Source organism: Apteryx mantelli, unplaced genomic scaffold, assembly GCF_036417845.1.
Source record: "Apteryx mantelli isolate bAptMan1 unplaced genomic scaffold, bAptMan1.hap1 HAP1_SCAFFOLD_20, whole genome shotgun sequence".
In the NCBI taxonomy this organism is placed as follows: domain Eukaryota; kingdom Metazoa; phylum Chordata; class Aves; order Apterygiformes; family Apterygidae; genus Apteryx; species Apteryx mantelli.
The window spans coordinates 16315276-16333725 of record NW_027118553.1 but is presented as its reverse complement, the minus strand read 5'-3'; the positions used below and the strand labels follow the sequence as shown (position 1 = coordinate 16333725).

The 18450-nt window shown below is 52.6% G+C and overlaps 2 protein-coding genes across 2 annotated transcripts; one reads left to right on the top strand and one right to left on the bottom strand.

The window, feature by feature from the left end:
• Positions 1-4469: 4469 nt before the first annotated feature.
• LOC136996062 (olfactory receptor 14A16-like) lies at positions 4470-5429 on the bottom strand. The gene has a single exon (XM_067317056.1). The coding sequence runs from the start codon at positions 5427-5429 to the stop codon at positions 4470-4472; it is 960 nt and encodes a 319-aa protein (XP_067173157.1).
• An 11833-nt stretch (positions 5430-17262) lies between these two features.
• LOC136996061 (olfactory receptor 14A16-like) lies at positions 17263-18198 on the top strand. The gene has a single exon (XM_067317055.1). It carries the CDS (start codon positions 17263-17265, stop codon positions 18196-18198), a length of 936 nt encoding a protein of 311 aa, XP_067173156.1.
• The last annotated feature ends 252 nt before the right edge of the window (positions 18199-18450 follow it).

Genomic DNA, 18450 nt, shown 5'->3' with positions numbered 1-18450 from the left:
AATCCTCTGCATGGAGAAATTTTGTTCTGAGGAACTAATTTATTGAAATGGACATGTTTCAGATCTCTTCTTCTGCCTCTCTGTCCTTTCTTCTTCCTCTGCCTCTTCACTGAATCACAGCACTTGAGACTGTGTGAAAGGCCTTGCTAAAGGGAAAGTTCACAAAAATCCCCTGCTTTCCCCTTGTGCACAAAGCCATTCATCTGATGGCAGAAGGCAATCAGGTTGGTCAGGCATGGTTTCCATTTCCCCTTGGTCAACGCATGCTGCCTCTTCCAGGCCTTGTCCTTCATAGGCTTGGAGATGGTTTCCAGGAGGATTTGCTCCATCACCTTCCCAGGGACTGAGATGAAGCTGACCAGCCTGTGATTGCCCAGATCCTCCCTCTTGCCCTTCTGGAAAATGGGTGCAATGTCTGCCTTTTCCCAGTCATCAAGAACCTCCCTGATTACCCTGATGATCAACAGCGGCATTGCAATGACTCCGGCCACCTCTCCCTGCACCTTGGGGTGCTTGCTGTCTGGTCCCATGGGCTTGTGTGCCCACTGGGCAAAAGTCCTCCCCAGCAGCATCTTCCTCTGCCATGGGTGGGGCTTTGCTAACAAAGATACTGCCAATAGGCTCGGGGGCCAGGGAGGCCTGGCAGTAGACAATACCAGGAAAAGACAAGGTAAAAGAGGCAATGAGCTCCTCAGCCTTTCCCCCTGTCTTTCTTACTCTGCCCCCTGCCCCACCGTGCAGGGAGACCACACTTTCCTTGGCTGCCTGCCTTGTGCTGCCCATGTACTTACAGAAACCCTTCTGGTTGCCCTCCCCATCCCTTCCTGGTTCCAGCTCCAGCTCCAGCTCCAGCTGATCTTTGGCTTGCCTAACTCCATCCCTTCCACCACACGCAATGGCTCTGTCTTCTTCCTTGGTAGCCCATTGTCCTTCCAACCCTCTGTGCACTTCCTTCTGCCTTTTCAAGTCTTAAATCACAAAGTCCCTGCTCATCTGTGCCAGCCTCAGGCCAGGCCTTGATGGACTTTCCTGCAGACTAGAGTGTTCCTGTGCTTTGAGGACTTTGTCCCTGAAGATCCAGGAGGGCTGCATGACTCCTCTGCCCTCCAGGGCAGTCACCTGTGGGATCCTGACAAGCACATCCTGAACAAGATGAAATCCTCTCTGCTGAAGTGCAGGGCAGTGATTCTCTTATTCCTCCTACCTCTCCACCACAACAAGGTCACTGCAGTGACAGACAACCTCCACATTCACATCCCCATCCAGCCTGAGCTTCAGGCAAGAAAGAAAGGGCAGCATGGCACCATCTACCTAGAGGTGCAACTACAGAGGTAGAGACCTCACCCTGCAGAAAAGCCTTCATTTCTCCCCTCACCACTGAGGGGATCCAGGCAATGGACTTGTATGTGGTTAAAGGTGGATGCAAAGAATTTTCAGGGGTAATGTAGCTATGCCTGAGGCAGTGTCTCCCAAGCAATGGGGAGGAGGAGAAAGTGTTCACCTGCCTTCTTTTAGATGCTCACATAAAGTACAAGTGACTCCTGTCCCAGAGACATTTGCTCTGTGCTTGAAATGGGGCCTGAGGTCATAGCCTTTTAGGATAGTTAAGATTGAAGGGACCACAGGCTGCCTGTAGTGCAACCAGCTGCTCAAAGCAGGGTCAGAAACCAAAAAGATGTCCCTGCCAAAGGATTTCTGGGGTGATACAGCAGGATAAGGGAGTAGAGGGTTGATAGGGTGGTATAAGCCCCATGGACAAAAGGCTTTCCTTTTTCACTTTCTCCAGAGAATTAAATCCTCAGCTCTGCAGAAAGAAGCTGGGACATTAACTTTGCCACTAACAGAGAGGCGGAGAAGTTCCTGAGTCTGTTACAGACAGAGGCTGGTCCAAAGGTCACCACCCCAATGGCACCAGACCCCCCCAGGCATGCCTGCCTTCTTGCTGGGTACCCTCCAGCCTCCAGGCAGGAGGTGTGTGGGGAACAGAGTGGGGTCTGCAGCCTGCAGCCCTGGCCACCCAGCAGGTGTGGTGGGACCCTGCTCCCCTACATGAGACTGGGCTCTCCTGCATTTCCCCAGGGTGAAGCCTGCGTCCCCTCTGGCTGGGAATAGAGTCCAGCAGGGAGGGCCAACACAGGGAACACGATCTCTGTTCAGGGGTGTGAAGAGAGAGGGGAGGGCAGAGGGGGATCTGCTCATGCCCCGGGCACTGATTCCCTCCCTGCAGCTGCTACAGCTCTGTTGATGCCCATAACCTGTGAGCCCAGGAGGTGGGACTCCGATCTGCTCTGGCTCCAAAGATTTCTCAGCCCTTCAGACCCAGGATGCAAAGCACCAGTCTGGGGACACCTCAGCAGTCGAAGGGGCTGAATGCCTGGTGTGTTCCTCAGAACTTTTTTGCAGTCTCCTGCACTGGTTTGACTCCTGTTGCTCATGGAGCAGAGACTCCTTTGGAGGATGAACTCACTCACTGTGTGACTCTGAGGTCAGGCTTGACCAGGCAGTCCAAATGCCAGCAAGGCCTCAACCTCACAGCAGTGTCCCCTGCCCAGGACTCCACTTTCCAGCCCCTTCCTCCTAGAGGATTTGGGTTGGGAGGGACCACCGGAGATCTGCAGGACCACAATCTGCTCTGAGCTGGGCTAACTTTAGAGTTAGATCAGGTTGGTGACTGCTTTCTCCAGGAGTGTTTTTAAAGATCTCCTGGTCCCTGTCCCAGTGCTGCTCAGCTATCATGGTTGTTTCTTTATTTTTTCCTTAAACTCATTTGAAATTTCCCTTCCTGCATCTTCTCCTTGTTGTCTCTTGTGCTTTCCTCCACTTGGCCCCCAGCCACACCATCCCATCTACTTTGACCAAGGACAATCACAGCCTAATCTCCAAGCACAGCCTTGCTGGGATCTCCTGGGACCATGCAGGTGAGCCATGGTGGCCAGCTCTAAGCAGAGCTATGCACTGTGGGTCCCTACATGGTCTCAGAGGAGAGCGTATGGAGAGTTAACATGACGCAGGGCAGAGTCTGTGGGCCAACACCAGGACAGAGCCATGATCAGGAGGTGTGAGAAGAGAAGACCTCCAGCAACTCCTCTCCATACCCTGGCAGGGAGTGACACACCCAGCAGTGCTCCTGAGAGAGGACGGTGACACAGGACAGGGGACACTGTGAGCTGCGGTGCAGGGCACTGACCATCTGTGCTGGGTCTGCGAGTCCTGGCAGGCGATGCCGGTGGCTGCAGCCCCCAAGAGACCCCCAGCCCCAATAATAACAGTGAGTCCCCTCCACAAGCATCAGGAGCAGCCCTGGCTGCAGAGGGACTGCTGGGAGCACTGTGGCTGCACTCTCCACCCTGCACCTCCCACCCAGGATGCCCCTTGGGCTCCCTGGAGCCACAACAGTGGAAAGTCTGATCTCGCTGGGGTCTGGTCACATTTGTGGGATTCCAGCAGTGTGGGAGCTTCTGGAGTGTCGTGGCTCCTGTCTGCATCCCATTGCTGCACTGGCCCAGCCCTGCTGCCCTGCATGTGGCCCCACGCAGCTGGGATAGGCTGCCTTCAGGGGTGGGGAAACATCCTCCCAGCACGGTCCCCATGACAGATCTCAGTGCCCTGACCCCATGGCCCTCCTCCCCACTAGAATCCCACCAGTCCCCAGCCCTGCCCAGCCCTGTCCCTGCCCCCTGGGTTCACCAGAACACCATGTGCTGGGGTCTAGGCCCAGAGAGGCCAGGCAGGGCTGGACATTCCCCCCACCCAGGGGCAGAGCCCAACAGACAGACGGAGCTGGTCACATTCCAAGATCACCCCTCACCAGCACCATGGGGAATGGCCTGTGCTGGAAATGGCTGGTACAAGGGGCTGGGTGTGGGAGGAGTTTCCTGGGGCAGTTTCTCCTCTGGGTTCATGCAACAACAAGCTGGGCTGAATCTTTATTCTGACAAACCCTGCTTGAGGCCCCCCATGGGAAGAGGATGGTCTGCAGGCCAGTAGATGGCCCCAGGACCTCCTCTGCATGCTCCCTGCTAGTCCAACAGAAGACTCAGGAGAGGGCTCATCCTGCCAGGGCTCACAGCTGGATGCCTAGTCCTCCAGCTGGGCATGGAGCCTTGTCTAGGGGGTTCTTTTGCAGTAAGGAGCAGCGTGCGGGGCAGGAGAGATCGTCTCTCAAGGACATGTGCTGGGGACAGGACCTCAGGCCAGGAGCTTTGGAGGAAGAGCCCAGGCTTCAGGCACTGCGCCAGGAAGAACCCACTTTATTACAGAGATGCTGTGATGGAATCAGCTCTGACCCAGTGTTGGACACAATTTCATATGGGCACCTGGTGAGAACGAGCAGTCTCAGGAAAAGTGGGATGAATCCAGGCAATTCTGTAGCAACATGATAACAAATGACAAAAACAACAGTAATAATAGTAATAATGAAAATAAAGTGAAGAAACAAAGCTCAGTCCTGGTACGGGACACAATGGGAGTCATTTGTGGAGAGAAATGACAATGTTTCCACTGCTGAAAAATGTCCATGAAATCACTTTCCTCAGGGCATCTTTGAGCTCCTTGTTCCTCATGCTGTAGATGAGGGGGTTCAGTGTTGGAGGCACCACTGAGTACAGAACAGCCACCACCAGATCCAGAGTTGGGGAGGAGAGGGAGGGGGGCTTCAGGTAGGCAAAGATGCCGGTGCTGACAAACAGGGAGACCACGGCCAGGTGAGGCAGGCACATGGAAAAGGCTTTGTGCCGGCCCTGCTCAGAGGGGATCCTCAGCACAGCAGTGAAGATCTGCACATAGGACAGCACAATGAAAATGAAACACCCAAACGTTAAATAGCCACTAACCACAAGAAGCCCAATTTCCCTGAGGTAGGAGTCTGAGCAGGAGAGCTTGAGGATCTGGGGAATTTCACAGAAGAACTGGTCCACCACATTGCCTTGGCAGAGCGGCATTGAAAATGTATTCCCAGTGTGTAGGGCAGCATGGAGAAAACCACTGGCCCAGGCAGCTACTGCCATTTGGACACAAGCTCTGCTGCCCATGATGGTCCCGTAGTGCAGGGGTTTGCAGATGGCAACGTAGCGGTCATAGGACATGACAGTGAGAAGAGAATACTCTCCTCCTAACAAGAAGAAAAATAGGAAGACCTGGGCAGCACAGCCCAAGTAGGAAATGGCCCTGGTGTTCCAGAGGGAATTGGCCACGGATTTGGGGACAGTGGTGGAGATGGTGCCAAGGTCGAGCAGGGAGAGGTTGAGGAGGAAGAAGTACATGGGGGTGTGCAGGTGGTGGTCGCAGGCTATGGCTGTGATGATGAGGCCATTGCCCAGGAGGGCAGCCAGGTAGATGCCCAGGAAGAGCGAGAAGTGCAAGAGCTGCAGCTCCCATGTGTCCACGAATGCCAGGAGGAGGAACTCAGTGAGGGAGCTGCTGTTGAACATTTTGCTATCTCCAGGCATGGGGAACTGTTGAAAGAAGAAAAGACATTGAGAAGTTAGGAGAGACTTTTCAAGTAAAAAAAATCCCCAAATGTTCCAGTTCTCATGCAACCCTCCACTTTGCCTCTCTCTTTACGGAGAGGATCTTTGTGCACCTCCCTTGCTTGAGCTCCACTTTGCTCTGGCTGAGTGTGCTGTGAGGAGTAGGGACCTCTGCCCATGAGCTCCAGAGGAGTCAGTCCTGCTGTAAAGCAGTGGGTATAGGGGAATGGGAGTGACTAGCTCAGACATTCTCAATTTCTGTCAGGTGAAATCCACTCACCTTGTGGAAGGGCTTTTCCCCGTCTTCACTCCCAATTCTAAAGAATGAGGTTTGAGGAGCAGAGTTTGGGGGATTTTTTAATTTTCTTTGAGATGCCCCTGTCACCCCTGGGGAGTGTTCCTCAAAGGCAGCAATTCTCAGCATTTCTGCTGTGAATCCTGAGAAAAATGGATTCACTGTCCCTTGTTGCAGAGTGAGGAAGCTTGTCTGACTATTAGTCTCATTCCCAGCTGTCCTGTGCTTGCATCTCTTTGAGCTGAAGTATGATCGCATTCATATGTTGCCCTAAAAAGAAACCAGCCCCTGCTGAGAGCAGACGAGTCCAGTTTCAAAGTGCAGATCTCCAAATTTCTCACCCTTTCTCCAGGCACCCGAGAGGCCTCTCCACACTGTCCTTCCAGCCAAGGACACACAGGGCTCTTTTCAGATGCCCATATACAGCCTCCCACCACCAGCTCCATACTCTCAGCAGCTCTGCACCTTCTTCATTTATCTCTCAGATATCACAGAGGTGCTATGAGACAGCAGTGCCTTTCTGGAGGGCACTTGCAGCCTGGCAGGACACCACAGGGAAACAGTCAAAGGACCGTTAGGACTGAAGATGGGCTCTCCTTAAGGGAGAGTCAGCTCATTTCCCAGCTGCACAGACTGCATTTCCTGGAGCCACACAGGTTAGAAGGGTGCTGGGGGAAACTCATCACCATGCAGACCCCTCTGTTCCACAGCTTGCAGCGTCGGTGTCTGAACTGCAGCTGAAAACCCTGAACCCCAGGGAGCCCGAGAGAAGAACAGGAGCATCATGGAGAGGAGGGGAAACAAGGAGCAGCACCACGATCCTGCTGCCAAGGGAGGCAAGGAGAGAGAGAGAGACAGACGGGCACTCTGGAAAGCCCTCACCTTACCCAGTTGGGCATGTCTCCTTGCCGAAGGGGACATTTGCAGGGTAGTTGCTCTCAGCCCCTTTGTCGGGCAGCACAAACTGGGCCCGAGGCAGGAGAGAGGCCCCTCTCCTCTGCTGGAGGTCTGGCTGCAGAGGAGGCAGCTCATGCCCTGGACCCCATGGCTGTCAGGGCAGAGGCTCTGCTGGGTCACAGAGGAGACACAGGGGGAGCTTGCTCAGAGGAAGGTGTCTTCATTGCAGGGACTGACCATGACTTGCCCAAATCCATCCTCCCATGATTTTTCTGTTAGCAATTCCCTCTCCTTCCCTGCCCATTTTTCCTACCTGGAGCTGTCCCTGCTGCCTGGAGCTTTCTCTGTCCCAACATCGTTTCCCTGTCGGCGCTCACAGACCCTGCCCCACCCTCTGTGTGCTCACTTCTGCCCTGCAGAAACCTTCTGGGACTGAGACCTGGTCAGGGGCATCTCTGTGCTTGCAGGTCCTAAGCAGCAGGTCACATAAACCCTGAGCAAGCCATGAAGGTGATGCTGGTGTTGCTGTAGGTGGAGGTGGGGTTGAAGGGGTTTGCTGAGCTTTCTCACAGACCTGTTGAGCTCTGAGAGTGAAGGTTTGAGAGTCCCAGTCCCTTGACAAACCAGCAAACTCTGTCCTTTTTCCTCCCTGCCAAAATTAGGAAACTGAAAGCCCTGCAAGGAAAGCTCCTTCCCTTCCAAGTACCCTTTTTTCACCTTCCTCTGTGCTGCAAGGACACGGCTCTGAATCACAGCCCTGGGCAGACCTGTGTGCACGTCCCAGCTTCACAGCCCTGCAGCTGTCCTTGGGAGAAGGAAGCAGCATGCCCTGTCCCTGTGACGGTGTGGCAGGGAATCCCTGCTCTGAAGCATCTCCTCCTCCCCAACACTGGAGAAGCTGGCAGAGCTATCTGTAGAAAACTTATGAGTGATGGGATGGAAGAGGTTGAGAAGAGTCCTCCAGGAACCTCAGTAGCATTGCCCCACAGCCAGAGACTTACCGTGTTCAGGGCTGTGAAGATTTCTTCCACAATGAACTGTCAGCCATCCTCCCACTCCACACTGCCTTTCACTTCTCGCTGTCGTGTCTCATCTCATGTCAGCAGCAGCAGGCAGTGCCCGGAGCCCTGCTGCTCCTGGCAGAGGAGCTGCTCCTGGACAAAGGTGTTTCTCAGCAGTGCTGTCAGGTTGCCATGAGCTCCTACCATCCCAGGAGCCTGGCCCCACTTGGCAATAGTGGCCCAGCTGAAGACATGAATTTCTCTGTCCCTTGTGCTCCCTCCTCCTGGGAAATGTTCCCTGAGGTAAACCAAAATAATCACCTTTGGTCCCTCTCTAAACAATGCAGAGAGACCAGTTACAGCATTGTCACTTGTTTCATCAGAGGATGGTTATCTACGAGAGGTGGAAATGTCCCACCCTGGAAAGCCACATTCCCATGTCTTAACTAGGCAGGACACCTAGAAGGGGACAAGAAGGAAGATCATTTTCCCATGGTTCAGGTGCTGATTCAGAGGAGTCAGTTTGGGCATCTCATGACCGTTTAGAAGGCCCTGGGATGCAGCAGGATGAAGATCCCTCCCATGAACTCCACAAACACATCAGAGGTGGGATTCCCCTTGCCAAAACTGAAGTGAGCACAACACAGGTGTCTGTATGTGAGCTCTTTGTCTAAATTCCCATTATAATCTCTGGAGATGGAGGATGAGAGTCAGTTACAGAATCACAGAATCACAGAATAGTTGAGGTTGGAAGGGACCTCTGGAGATCATCTAGTCCAACCCCCCTGCTTAAGCAGGGTCACCTAGAGCACATTGCACAGCATCGCGTCCAGGCGGGTTTTGAATATCTCCAGAGAAGGAGACTCCACCACCTCTCTGGGCAACCTGTTCCAGTGCTCTGTCAGCCTCACAGTGAAAAAGTTTTTCCTCATGTTCAGATGGAACTGCCTGTGTTTCAGTTTGTGCCCGTTGCCTCGCGTCCTGTCGCTTGGCACCACTGAAAAGAGTCTGGTCCCATCCTCTCGACACCCTCCCTTCACATACTTGTACACATTGATAAGATCTCCTGTCAGCCTTCTCTTCTCCAGGCTAAACAGGCCCAGCTCTCACAGTCTTTCCTCATAAGAGAGATGCTCCAGTCCCCTAATCATCTTTGTGGCCCTTCGCTGGACTTGCTCCAGTAGTGCCACATCCCTCTTGTACTGGGGAGCCCAGAACTGGACGCAGTACTCCAGATGGGGCCTCAGCAGGGCTGAGTAGAGGGGGAGAATCACCTCCCTCAACCTGCTGGCAACACTCTTCCTCATGCACCCCAGGATACCATTGGCCTTCTTGGCCACAAGGGCACATTGCTGCCTCATGCTTAACTTGGTGTCCACCAGCACTCCCAGGTCCTTCTCAGCAGAGCTACTTTCCAGCAGGTCAACCCCCAACCTGTACTGCTGCATGGGGTTATTCCTCCCTAGGTGCAGGACCCTGCACTTGCCTTTGTTGAACCTCATGAGGTTCCTCTCCGCCCACCTCTCCAGCCTGTCCAGGTCTCTTTGAATGGCAGCACAGCCCTCTGGTGTATCAGCCACTCCTCCCAGTTTTGTATCGTCAGCAAACTTGCTGAGGGTGCACTCTGTCCCTTCATCCAGGTCATTGATGAAGAAGTTGAGCAAGACTGGACCCAGGACTGACCCCTGGGGGACACCGCTAGCTCCAGGCCTCCAACTAGACTCTGCGCCACTGAGGACAACCCTCTGAGCTCTGCCATTCAGCCAGTTCTCAATCCACCTCACTGTCCACTCATCCAGCCCACACTTCCTGAGCTTGTCTATGAGGATGTTATGGGAGACAGTGCCGAAAGCCTTGCTGAAGTCAAGGTAGACAACATCCACTGCTCTCCCCTCATCTACCCAGGCAGTCATTCCATCAGAGAAGGCTATCAGATTGGTTAAGTTCTCTCAGTGTCCTTGGATGCAGCTGTTCCAATGTACTTGTATGAGTTAATTCCGGCAAGTCTTCCCTCACTCAACCCTCATGCACCATTGGTGGCTTTTCTTCTCTGGAGTCCTGACTCTAGGCACAACAGCCCGGGCGATCTTGTTGGTGAAGACTGAAGCCAAAAAGGCACTGAGCTCCTCAGATCTACCTACCTCTGCTGTTACTGCCCCATTCAGCAAAGAGCCAACATTTTCCTTTTTATTCTTTACTGTTACTGAAGCTGTAGCAGCTCTTCTTCATGCCTTTGATGTCCCCTGCAAGTGTCTACCCTCTGAGAGCTTTGGCTTCCCTAACACCACCCCTACTTCAGTGGACACAATTTTTGAATTCCTCGTTTGCAGCATCTCTCTCCTTCCGCTTCTTGAATGCTGCCTTATTGCCCTGGAGCTGAGTTGTGAGTTCCCATTTTAGCCTGGTTTCCCCTTCTCATGCTGTTTTCCACTACTGCCCTTTGCTTCCATTTTACCAGGCTGAAGAAACCCAAGTCCCTCAGCCTCTCCATACAGGCCATGTGCTTCAGGCTCCCAGCCCCATCTTGGAAGACTCCTCTGGACCCTCTCCAGTTGCTCCCCATTCTTCCAGTACTGGGTAGACCCACTATTCCAGACGTGACCACACCAGTGCTGAGTCGAGGAGGATAATAATTCCACTTGTCTGGGTGTCCACACTCTTCCTCAAGCAGCCACATATGAAGCTGGCCTCATTTGTGGTGAGCGTGCATCACCGGCTCATATGGCACCCCTTGTAACATCCAGGCCCTTCTCCTCAGGGTCACTCCTCTGATGGTCAGGTGCCAGCCTGTCCTGATGCATGGGCTGTTCTGTCCCCTGATGCAGGACCTGCCGCTTCTCCTTGTACAACAGCATGAGGTTTCTGTTGGCCAAATCCCCAAGTTTCTCAAGGCCCCTCTGGACTGACGCTCCTCTGCATCAGCTGTAAATGAGTGTGTGCAGATGGCTCATCCTGTCTTGCGGTGCCTCTGACAGGATAACAGCAGGAGGAACTGCAGGACACTGCGCATAATAACAGGAGGTAGTAGTTTAAAGGGACTGCTGGCAAAGGTAGGAATCACCATGGAAACATCTCAGAGAAGCCAAATGAATGTACAATGGCAGCAAAACAAGGGTCAATGGGGAAAGGCTGACTGCATGGGAGGGGATCAGGATGGTAAAAGAGAAGAACTTGGGAGGTGGAAAAGAGGGAAAAATGCCATGAAAGGTGAAGTAAAAGAAAAATCAAGGCTATTTGGAGGTCCCTGCCAAGCAGTCCTGAATCTGAATGACTCTGAATGGAGCAGCACAAGAAACATGCAGTTGTTTTGGTCATACTTGTGTCTGACATACTTCCAGGGTCTCATGGAAGCTGAATATTTTCAAAATAGGTCAAAAAGAGAAGACACAGTGTGGAAGGAAATGCAGAATCATTCCGGCTGGGAGGGACCTCAGGATATCCCTAGCCCAACCTCCTTCCCACAGCAGGGTCAGCTATGAGGTCCAGGTTTCTCAGGGCTTTACTCAATGAGGACTTGAAAACCTCTGAGGATGGAGATGGCACAACCTCTCTGGGCAACCTGCCCCAGTGCTTGGTTGTCTGGATGGGTCAAACGTTCTTTCTTATCCCCAGCCTGACATCTCTTGTTTCAGCTAACACCCATTGGCTTTCACCTTTGCATCATGCACAATGGTGAAGAGCCAGGCTCCATCTTCTTGGTGACATCCTGGTAGGTGTGGGGAGGCTGTTATTAGGTCTGCCCAAAGCCTTCCTTTCTCCAGGCTGAACAAACTCAGCTCCCTCAGCCTCCCGTAGTGACAAAGTCAACGTTACCTATGTGTGCCTAGGAGGTTTAAAGCTCTTCCAATCCTTCTGGATTTTTTTGCACCCTCTAAAGACCTCAGGGCACATTAGAGTGCCATCACCCTCATGCCATGACTTTTTGTTTGTGTCATACTCATTTGGTATCATGTTGTAATGTACAGGGGTTGTAGGCTGTGAGGAGGGCCCACTCTGGACCAGCAGTCACTCATAATTAACCCTTGAACTGAGAACCTTTCAGGCCCAAGAGGCAACCTCACACCACTAGGAGGGCCTGGCTCTGGGAATACCATGTCAGGTGCTAAGCCACGTGCAGAAAAGGAATTGCTGCCTGCAAGAATTGCAGTGGCTCAGGAGGCACCTTGAGAGGTTTCTAGTCCAACCTCCTGCTCACATGGGGATCAACACTAAATTCACACCAAGTTCCTTCATGTGGCTTCCTGGTAAAGCATGACCCATTCAAAAAAACCCTCTGAGCTCAATCATCCAACCAGTCTTTTACCGACTCGGTGTTCTACCCATCTTATCATAATGCCTAATTGTATTCAAGAATATTCACAAAGACAGTGTCCAACCCCTTGCTAAAATCTGAGTAAATGACATCCAGCACTTTCTGCTCCTCCACAAGTGCAGGTCTTTTATCACAGAAGGCAGTCAGGTGGGTCAGGAACGATTCATCTTCAGTAAATCCATGCTGACTGTTCCCAGGCACCTTCTTCATGTGCCCAGAAAGGTGATCGGAGAGGATTCGCTCAATGACAGACTACTCACTAAAGTGAAGATGAATGGCCTGCGGCTCCTTGCTTTGTCCTTGGGGTCTTTTCTGAAGTTGGGAACAGCATATTCCTTCTTCTGCTCATTGGGACCTCCCCTGATCTCCACAACATTTCAAAGATGACAGAGAGCAGCCTTGCTGTCACAGCAGACAGCTCTCTCCATGTCCATGGATGACAGCCATCCAGTCCCATAGACATCTATGGGTTGAGTTCTAGAGACTTAGGCACTGTGGGTTGGTTTTGTCCTCAGGAGTCCAGGCACAACAGCTGAGGAGACCTTGTGGGTGAAGACTGAAGCCAGGAAGGACTTGACTTCCCCAGACCTATCTACATCTGCTTTTACTAGGATCCCTGCCCCATTCAGCAGTGAGCCCACATTTCCTTCTTTATTCTTTTACTGTCACTGAAGCAGTAGCAGCTCTTCTTCCTGTCCGTCATGTCCCCTGCAAGCGTCTCTGTCCCAGCGGACCTTTGGCTTCCTTAACACCATCCCCACTTTGCTGGACAATATTTCTAAATTCCTCCTTTGCAGCCTCGCCCTTCTTCCCCTTTCTGTATGCTGCCTGATTGCCCTGGAGCTCATGAGGGAGTTCCCTGTTTAGCCAAGCTGGTGTCCAGAGATGTCTGCTAATCTTACAAACTGTTTGTTATGGAGCATTCTTGTGCTTGACGGGTGCTGTCCTTAAAGACCTGCGGGCTTTCCTGAGCTCCTCTGCCCTTCAGAGCTGCCTCCCTTGGTCCATCCCATGGAAGACATCCATACATTCAAGCTGCCCCTTCACACTTAGGACATGCCCCTCCTCATCTTGCCTGGTGGTCTCTCCTGAAGAACTTGCATCCTGCCAGTGAAAGACTCGAGTCATGCAAGTGATCCTACTACACCTCAGTTATTCCAATCATGTGGCACTCCTGTGACAGCTTGTGCATCTCCATTTGCTCCTGCCTGCATCCCAGGCTGCATAAGTTTGCATATATTTTGGCTTCAGTACCTCAGCTGTGGCATCGACCAAAGATTTGTCACAGGGAAACGTATTACCAAGGACCCAGCGTATGCTAAGACTTTGATGGCAAGTGGTGACATACTGGCATGGATAGCAGGTGGCAATGTAATGGTGAAAGGAGGTTCCCACTAAGGAAGCAAAGCCTGCAGTACCCAAGGCCAGGGAGAAACAGAGCTGGGCCTTGCAGGAATGGCAGGAGAGGGCTTCGTGACCCAAGTTGACTCTGCAGCACTGTTGTGCCTGTGGCAGACTTCTTGAACCAATCTGCAGGCAGGACAAGGTGCCACTGAAAAAGTCCCTGGGCCTGGGCAGCCTGTGATCCAGCCACCCTGTGGACATTGTTAGCCTAGTCGCTGTTCATATCATATTGGGGGGGTGAGAAGAGGTACAGGAAGAGGAGAGACAGAAGGGTTTCACAGTGGAGAGACTAGAGTGGAGACGTTGGTGTGATGTGCCTCTCCCATTTATGAAGCACACTTGGATGCAGACAGCACAGACTGCCTAAAGGCAGTGGTGGGATTCATTTTTTTGTGCACAGGCAGGAAAACTGAGATGCCAGGGGACACTTGCCCACCAAACACTCCAGAGGGGTATGGGTTTCCTGTAGGTCCCATGCTGTATGTACTAGAGACATGTGGTTGTACTGGACACCCCAGGCATCTGAAATGGCCCTGCCAGCCTATTTTATGTCATTAAATCAAAGGTCTGCACTGAATTACAATAGCTGTTTTTAACATTGGGATCTTCATCTGTCTCAGCTTCATAGTGAGTGGGGCTCTAGTTCTAGTAGGCATCTAGTGTCATTTCAGATGGCCAAGGAAATATCCTACCTGGCCCCCACCTGATGCTCCAGAAGGATGTGGGTCTCATAGTCACTCCACCAGAGCAAGCAGACACTGGCACATGCCTGGAACCACCTCTGTCTCTTCAACTGTCATCAGGTGTTTGCATGTGACCAGCTGACTCCCACCTGACTCCCACCCTCCATCTCCAGTGATTATAATGGTAGCTTAGACAAGGAGCTCCCACGCAGACCTCTATGTTGTGCCACTTCAGTTTTGGCAAGGGGAATCCCACTTCCGGTGTGTCTGTGGGGTTCATGGCAGGGATCTGTATCCCACTCCAGCCCAGGGGCTTCTAAATCAGCATGAGGTGCCCAGATTCACTCATCTGAATCAACACCTGAACCACGTGTCTGTGAGCTCCCTTCTTGTTCCCATGTAGGTGTCCTGCCTACTTAAGAGATGGGAATTGGGGCTTCCAGAGTGGCACATTTCCACCTTTCATAGATAGCCATTCTCTGATGAAATAAATTGTAATGCTGGGATCCATTTCTCTCCACGCTTTAGAAAAGGACAATAGGTGATTATTTTAGTCTACTTCAGTGAACTTTTCCCAGGAGGAGGGAGCACAAGGGACAGAGAAATTCACGTCTTCAGCTGGGCCCCTGCTCCTGAGTGGGGTCAGGCTCCTGGGATAGAGGAAGCTCATGGCAACCGAGAAGCGCTGCTGAGAGACAGCTGTGTCCAGCAGCAGCTCCTCTGCCAAGTGCAGCAGGGCTCCGGGCACTGCGTGCTGCTGCTGACATGAGATGAGAGAAGGCAGAGAGAAGTGAAAGGCAGTGTGGAGTGGGAGGACATAGGAGAGCTCATTGTGGGACAGCTCCCAACATGGTAAGTCTGTGGCTGCGGGGCAATGCTACTGAGGTTCCTGGAGGAGAGTTCTGAACCCCATCCATCCCATGGCTGATTGATAGGTTTTTTAAGGATCGATCTCTCAGCTCTTCCAGTGCATAGAGGAGGAGATGCTTTAGAGCAGGGATTCCCTGCCACAGTGTTACAGGGACAGAACATCCTTCTCTGTTCTCCCAGGGATGGCTGCAGGGATGTGAAGCCAGGGAGTGCACCGAGGTCTGCGCAGGGCTGTGATTCAGAGCAGTGTCCCTGTGCTGCTGGGTGCTGTGTGCCTGGGGCAGTGACTCTGCTGCCTGTGAGGGTCAGTACTCAGCCCACCCAGGTAGCTCCCCACAACGCTGAAGGGAGTAGCTCTGGGTGAGTGGGGTGACCCCCAGAAGGGCAGGTTCATTCTCTTGCTGAGAGGGTGCTGCGTGGATCAGGGCTGCTCACAGCTCCAGCTCACCAGGAGGACCTTTTGAGAGTGGAGATCTCAAGAGGACTTCTCTCTGCATGGTGGGAATGGAAATGCAGCAGTCAGGTTTAAAGAAGGGGCTAAGATCTTAACCATCACACTGAAGGATGAATAGGTTTGCAAGTGCCTTCACCACTCCTCAGCCTACAGACAGCACCAACATCACCTTGCCAGTCTCATCAGAGATTTTCTGGTCTGCTCTTTAACACCTGCAAACAGAGAGATGCCGCTGGGCAGTTTCCTGCTGCTTGGAGGTTTCTGTAGGGCAGAGCTGAGATGACAGTGGGTGGGATGGGACCTGTGTGGGGACAAAGGAAGAGCTCCCGGCAAGGACATCTCCAAGCAGCAGAGAGATGGTCAGAGAGTGAGAGGAAAGTGCTACCAGAGACCTCATGTGAGGTCGGGGTGCAGTCGGTTCTCTGCCAGCCCCTGCAGTGCAGGTGCTTTCCGCTGAGCAAGCCCCCTTCATCTTTCCTCTGCCACCCAGCAGAGCCCTCTGCCCTCAAGGCCATGGGATATCGGACAGGAATTGTGTTTTTGGCAGCCAGAGCCCCAGAAGAGGAGAGGAGCAGCTCTCCTGCCACCTGCCCATTTCCTAAAACATGACAAAGGGGCTGAGAGCGATCTCCCTGCGATGTCTCCATCTGGGAGGTGGTGTGCACAGCTGGGTTAGGGGAAGACCTTCTTCAGTGTCCCTCTCTCTTTCTGTCTTTGCCATCCTAGGCAAGCACCAAGGTGTTGCTCCTTGTTTCTCCCCGTGTCCGGGCCGCTCTTGTTCTTGCTCTTGGGCTTTCTGGGGATGAAATTTGCTGCTACAGAGTCTGACCCAGACCCTGTGGTTCCTGCCGCAGAGCTGTCTGCAATGGAGTGAGAGGATGAGGACCCCTTCTTGCCTTTGGGGCTCAAAGCAGCACAGTGTGTGGGGCTGGGGAATGAGCTGAGTGTCCTTCAGGAGACCGCACCTTTGAGACACTTCACCCTCCCTGGGGTGTGCTGCTGAGCTGTGTGCTGCCCTCGAGGAGGGCACAGCTCTTCTACTGGACATTCATGACAGCTGAATGCCCCGTGCAGAAGGCACAGAGGTGCTAAGGAGATGGAAATGCTGCTGGGGGTGGCTGTGTGTGGGCAGCTGAAATAAGCACTGTGTGTTTTTGCCTAGAAACTGGGTGTCAAAATCTCCCTCAGTATCAGCACCACGTCACAGAGACCTTCTTCTGATCGTCGGAGCTATGTGCTATGTGCCACCCTCTCCATCACTCTTGAGACATCTGAACTGAGCGAGAGGTGAGTTTGGAGATCTGCGCTTTGCAAGTGGCCACCACTGTCAGCAGAGGCCAGTTTCCTTTAAGGGTAACTTGTGGTTGAGACTGTCCCCTAGCTGAGAAAGGTGCATGCCCAAGGCAGCTGGGAATGAGACTGATGTGGAGACCAGTGTGCCGGCTCTGTCCTAGGGCACAGGGAGGGCTTTTGCATCTCAGGACTCACTAGTCTTCACACGGAGAGCAATGGAAAGGTTGCATATTCCTACCCTGCAGAGCAGACAAACAAACAAACAAGCCCCCCAGAAATGAAACTGTTGCTTTTGTGGTCAAAATGCCTCGGAATTAGATGTGAAGATGTTAAACCACCCTTGTGCACTACAGCAGGACTGACCCCTCTGGAGTCTGTGGGCAGAGGCCCATGCTCCTCATAGCACACTCAGCCAGCACAAATTGGAACTCCAGATATGAATAAAGCAGTGTGTGTGTATGTGTGTGTGTGTGTGTGTGTGAGAGAGAGAGAGAGAGAAGGCAAGAGCTTTGAACAGAGAATTCCCTCCTGAATTGTCACTGTCTTTTCCTCCCTGGACAGTCCCCCATGCCCAGAGGGAGCATGATGTCCAACGGCAGCTCCCTCACTGAGTTCCTCCTCCTGGCATTTGCAAACACACGGGAGCTGCAGCTCTCGCACTTCTCGCTCTTCCTGGGCATCTACCTGGCTGCCCTCATGGGCAACAGCCTCATCATCACAGCTGTAGCCTGTGACCACCACCTCCACACCCCCATGTACTTCTTCCTCCTCAACCTCTCCCTCCTCGACCTTGGCTCCATCTCTACCACTGTCCCCAAATCCATGGCCAATTCCCTCTGGAACACCAGGGCCATTTCCTACTTGGGATGTGCTGCCCAGATATTTTTTGTTGTCTTTTTCGTTTTGGCTGAGTATTGTCTTCTCACAGTCATGGCCTATGACCGCTATGTGGCCATTTGCAAACCTCTGCACTACGGGACCATCATGGACATCAGAGCTTGTGTCAAAATGGCAGCAGCTGCCTGGGGCAGTGGTTTTCTCACTGCTGTGCTGCACACTGCTAATACGTTTTCAATACCACTCTGCCAAGGCAATGTTGTGGACCAGTTCTTCTGTGAGATTCCCCAGATCCTCAAGCTCTCCTGCTCAGATTCCTACCTCAGGGAAGTTGGGCTCCTTCTGGTTACTGCCTGTTTAGCCTTTGGGTGTTTTGTTTTCTTTGTGCTGTCCTACGTGCAGATTTTCACAGTCGTGCTGAGGATCCCCTCTGAGCAGGGCAGGCACAAAGCCTTTTCCATGTGCCTCCCTCACCTGGCTGTGGTCTCCCTGTTTGTCAGCACAGGCATGGTTGCCTACCTGAAGCCTCCTTCCTTCTCCTCCTCAGCTCTGAATCTGGTGGTGGCTGTTCTGTACACGGTGGTTCCTCCAACACTGAACCCTCTTATCTACAGCATGAGGAACAAGGAGTTCAAGGATGCCCTGAGAAAACTGGATCAATGTGTACAATGTCAGCACCAATAACCATCCCATGTGCAGCCACTCATCATTCACAGGGTATCTAGCATCAAGACTCTGTGTTCATTTATTTTCTTATTTTTCTCTGGTACATTTTTGAAAAAAAAAAAAATTGTGCCACTTCTCTCTCATTTGAATCTGTCCCAGAGACTGTGTTGAAGCAGGAAGTCAGGCTTCCCCCTTCATCAGCAGAGATGGGAGAACCTCCGAGCCTGCTAGTCTGAGCTGCCTCAGATGTCCCCAGTGCAATGAGGAGAG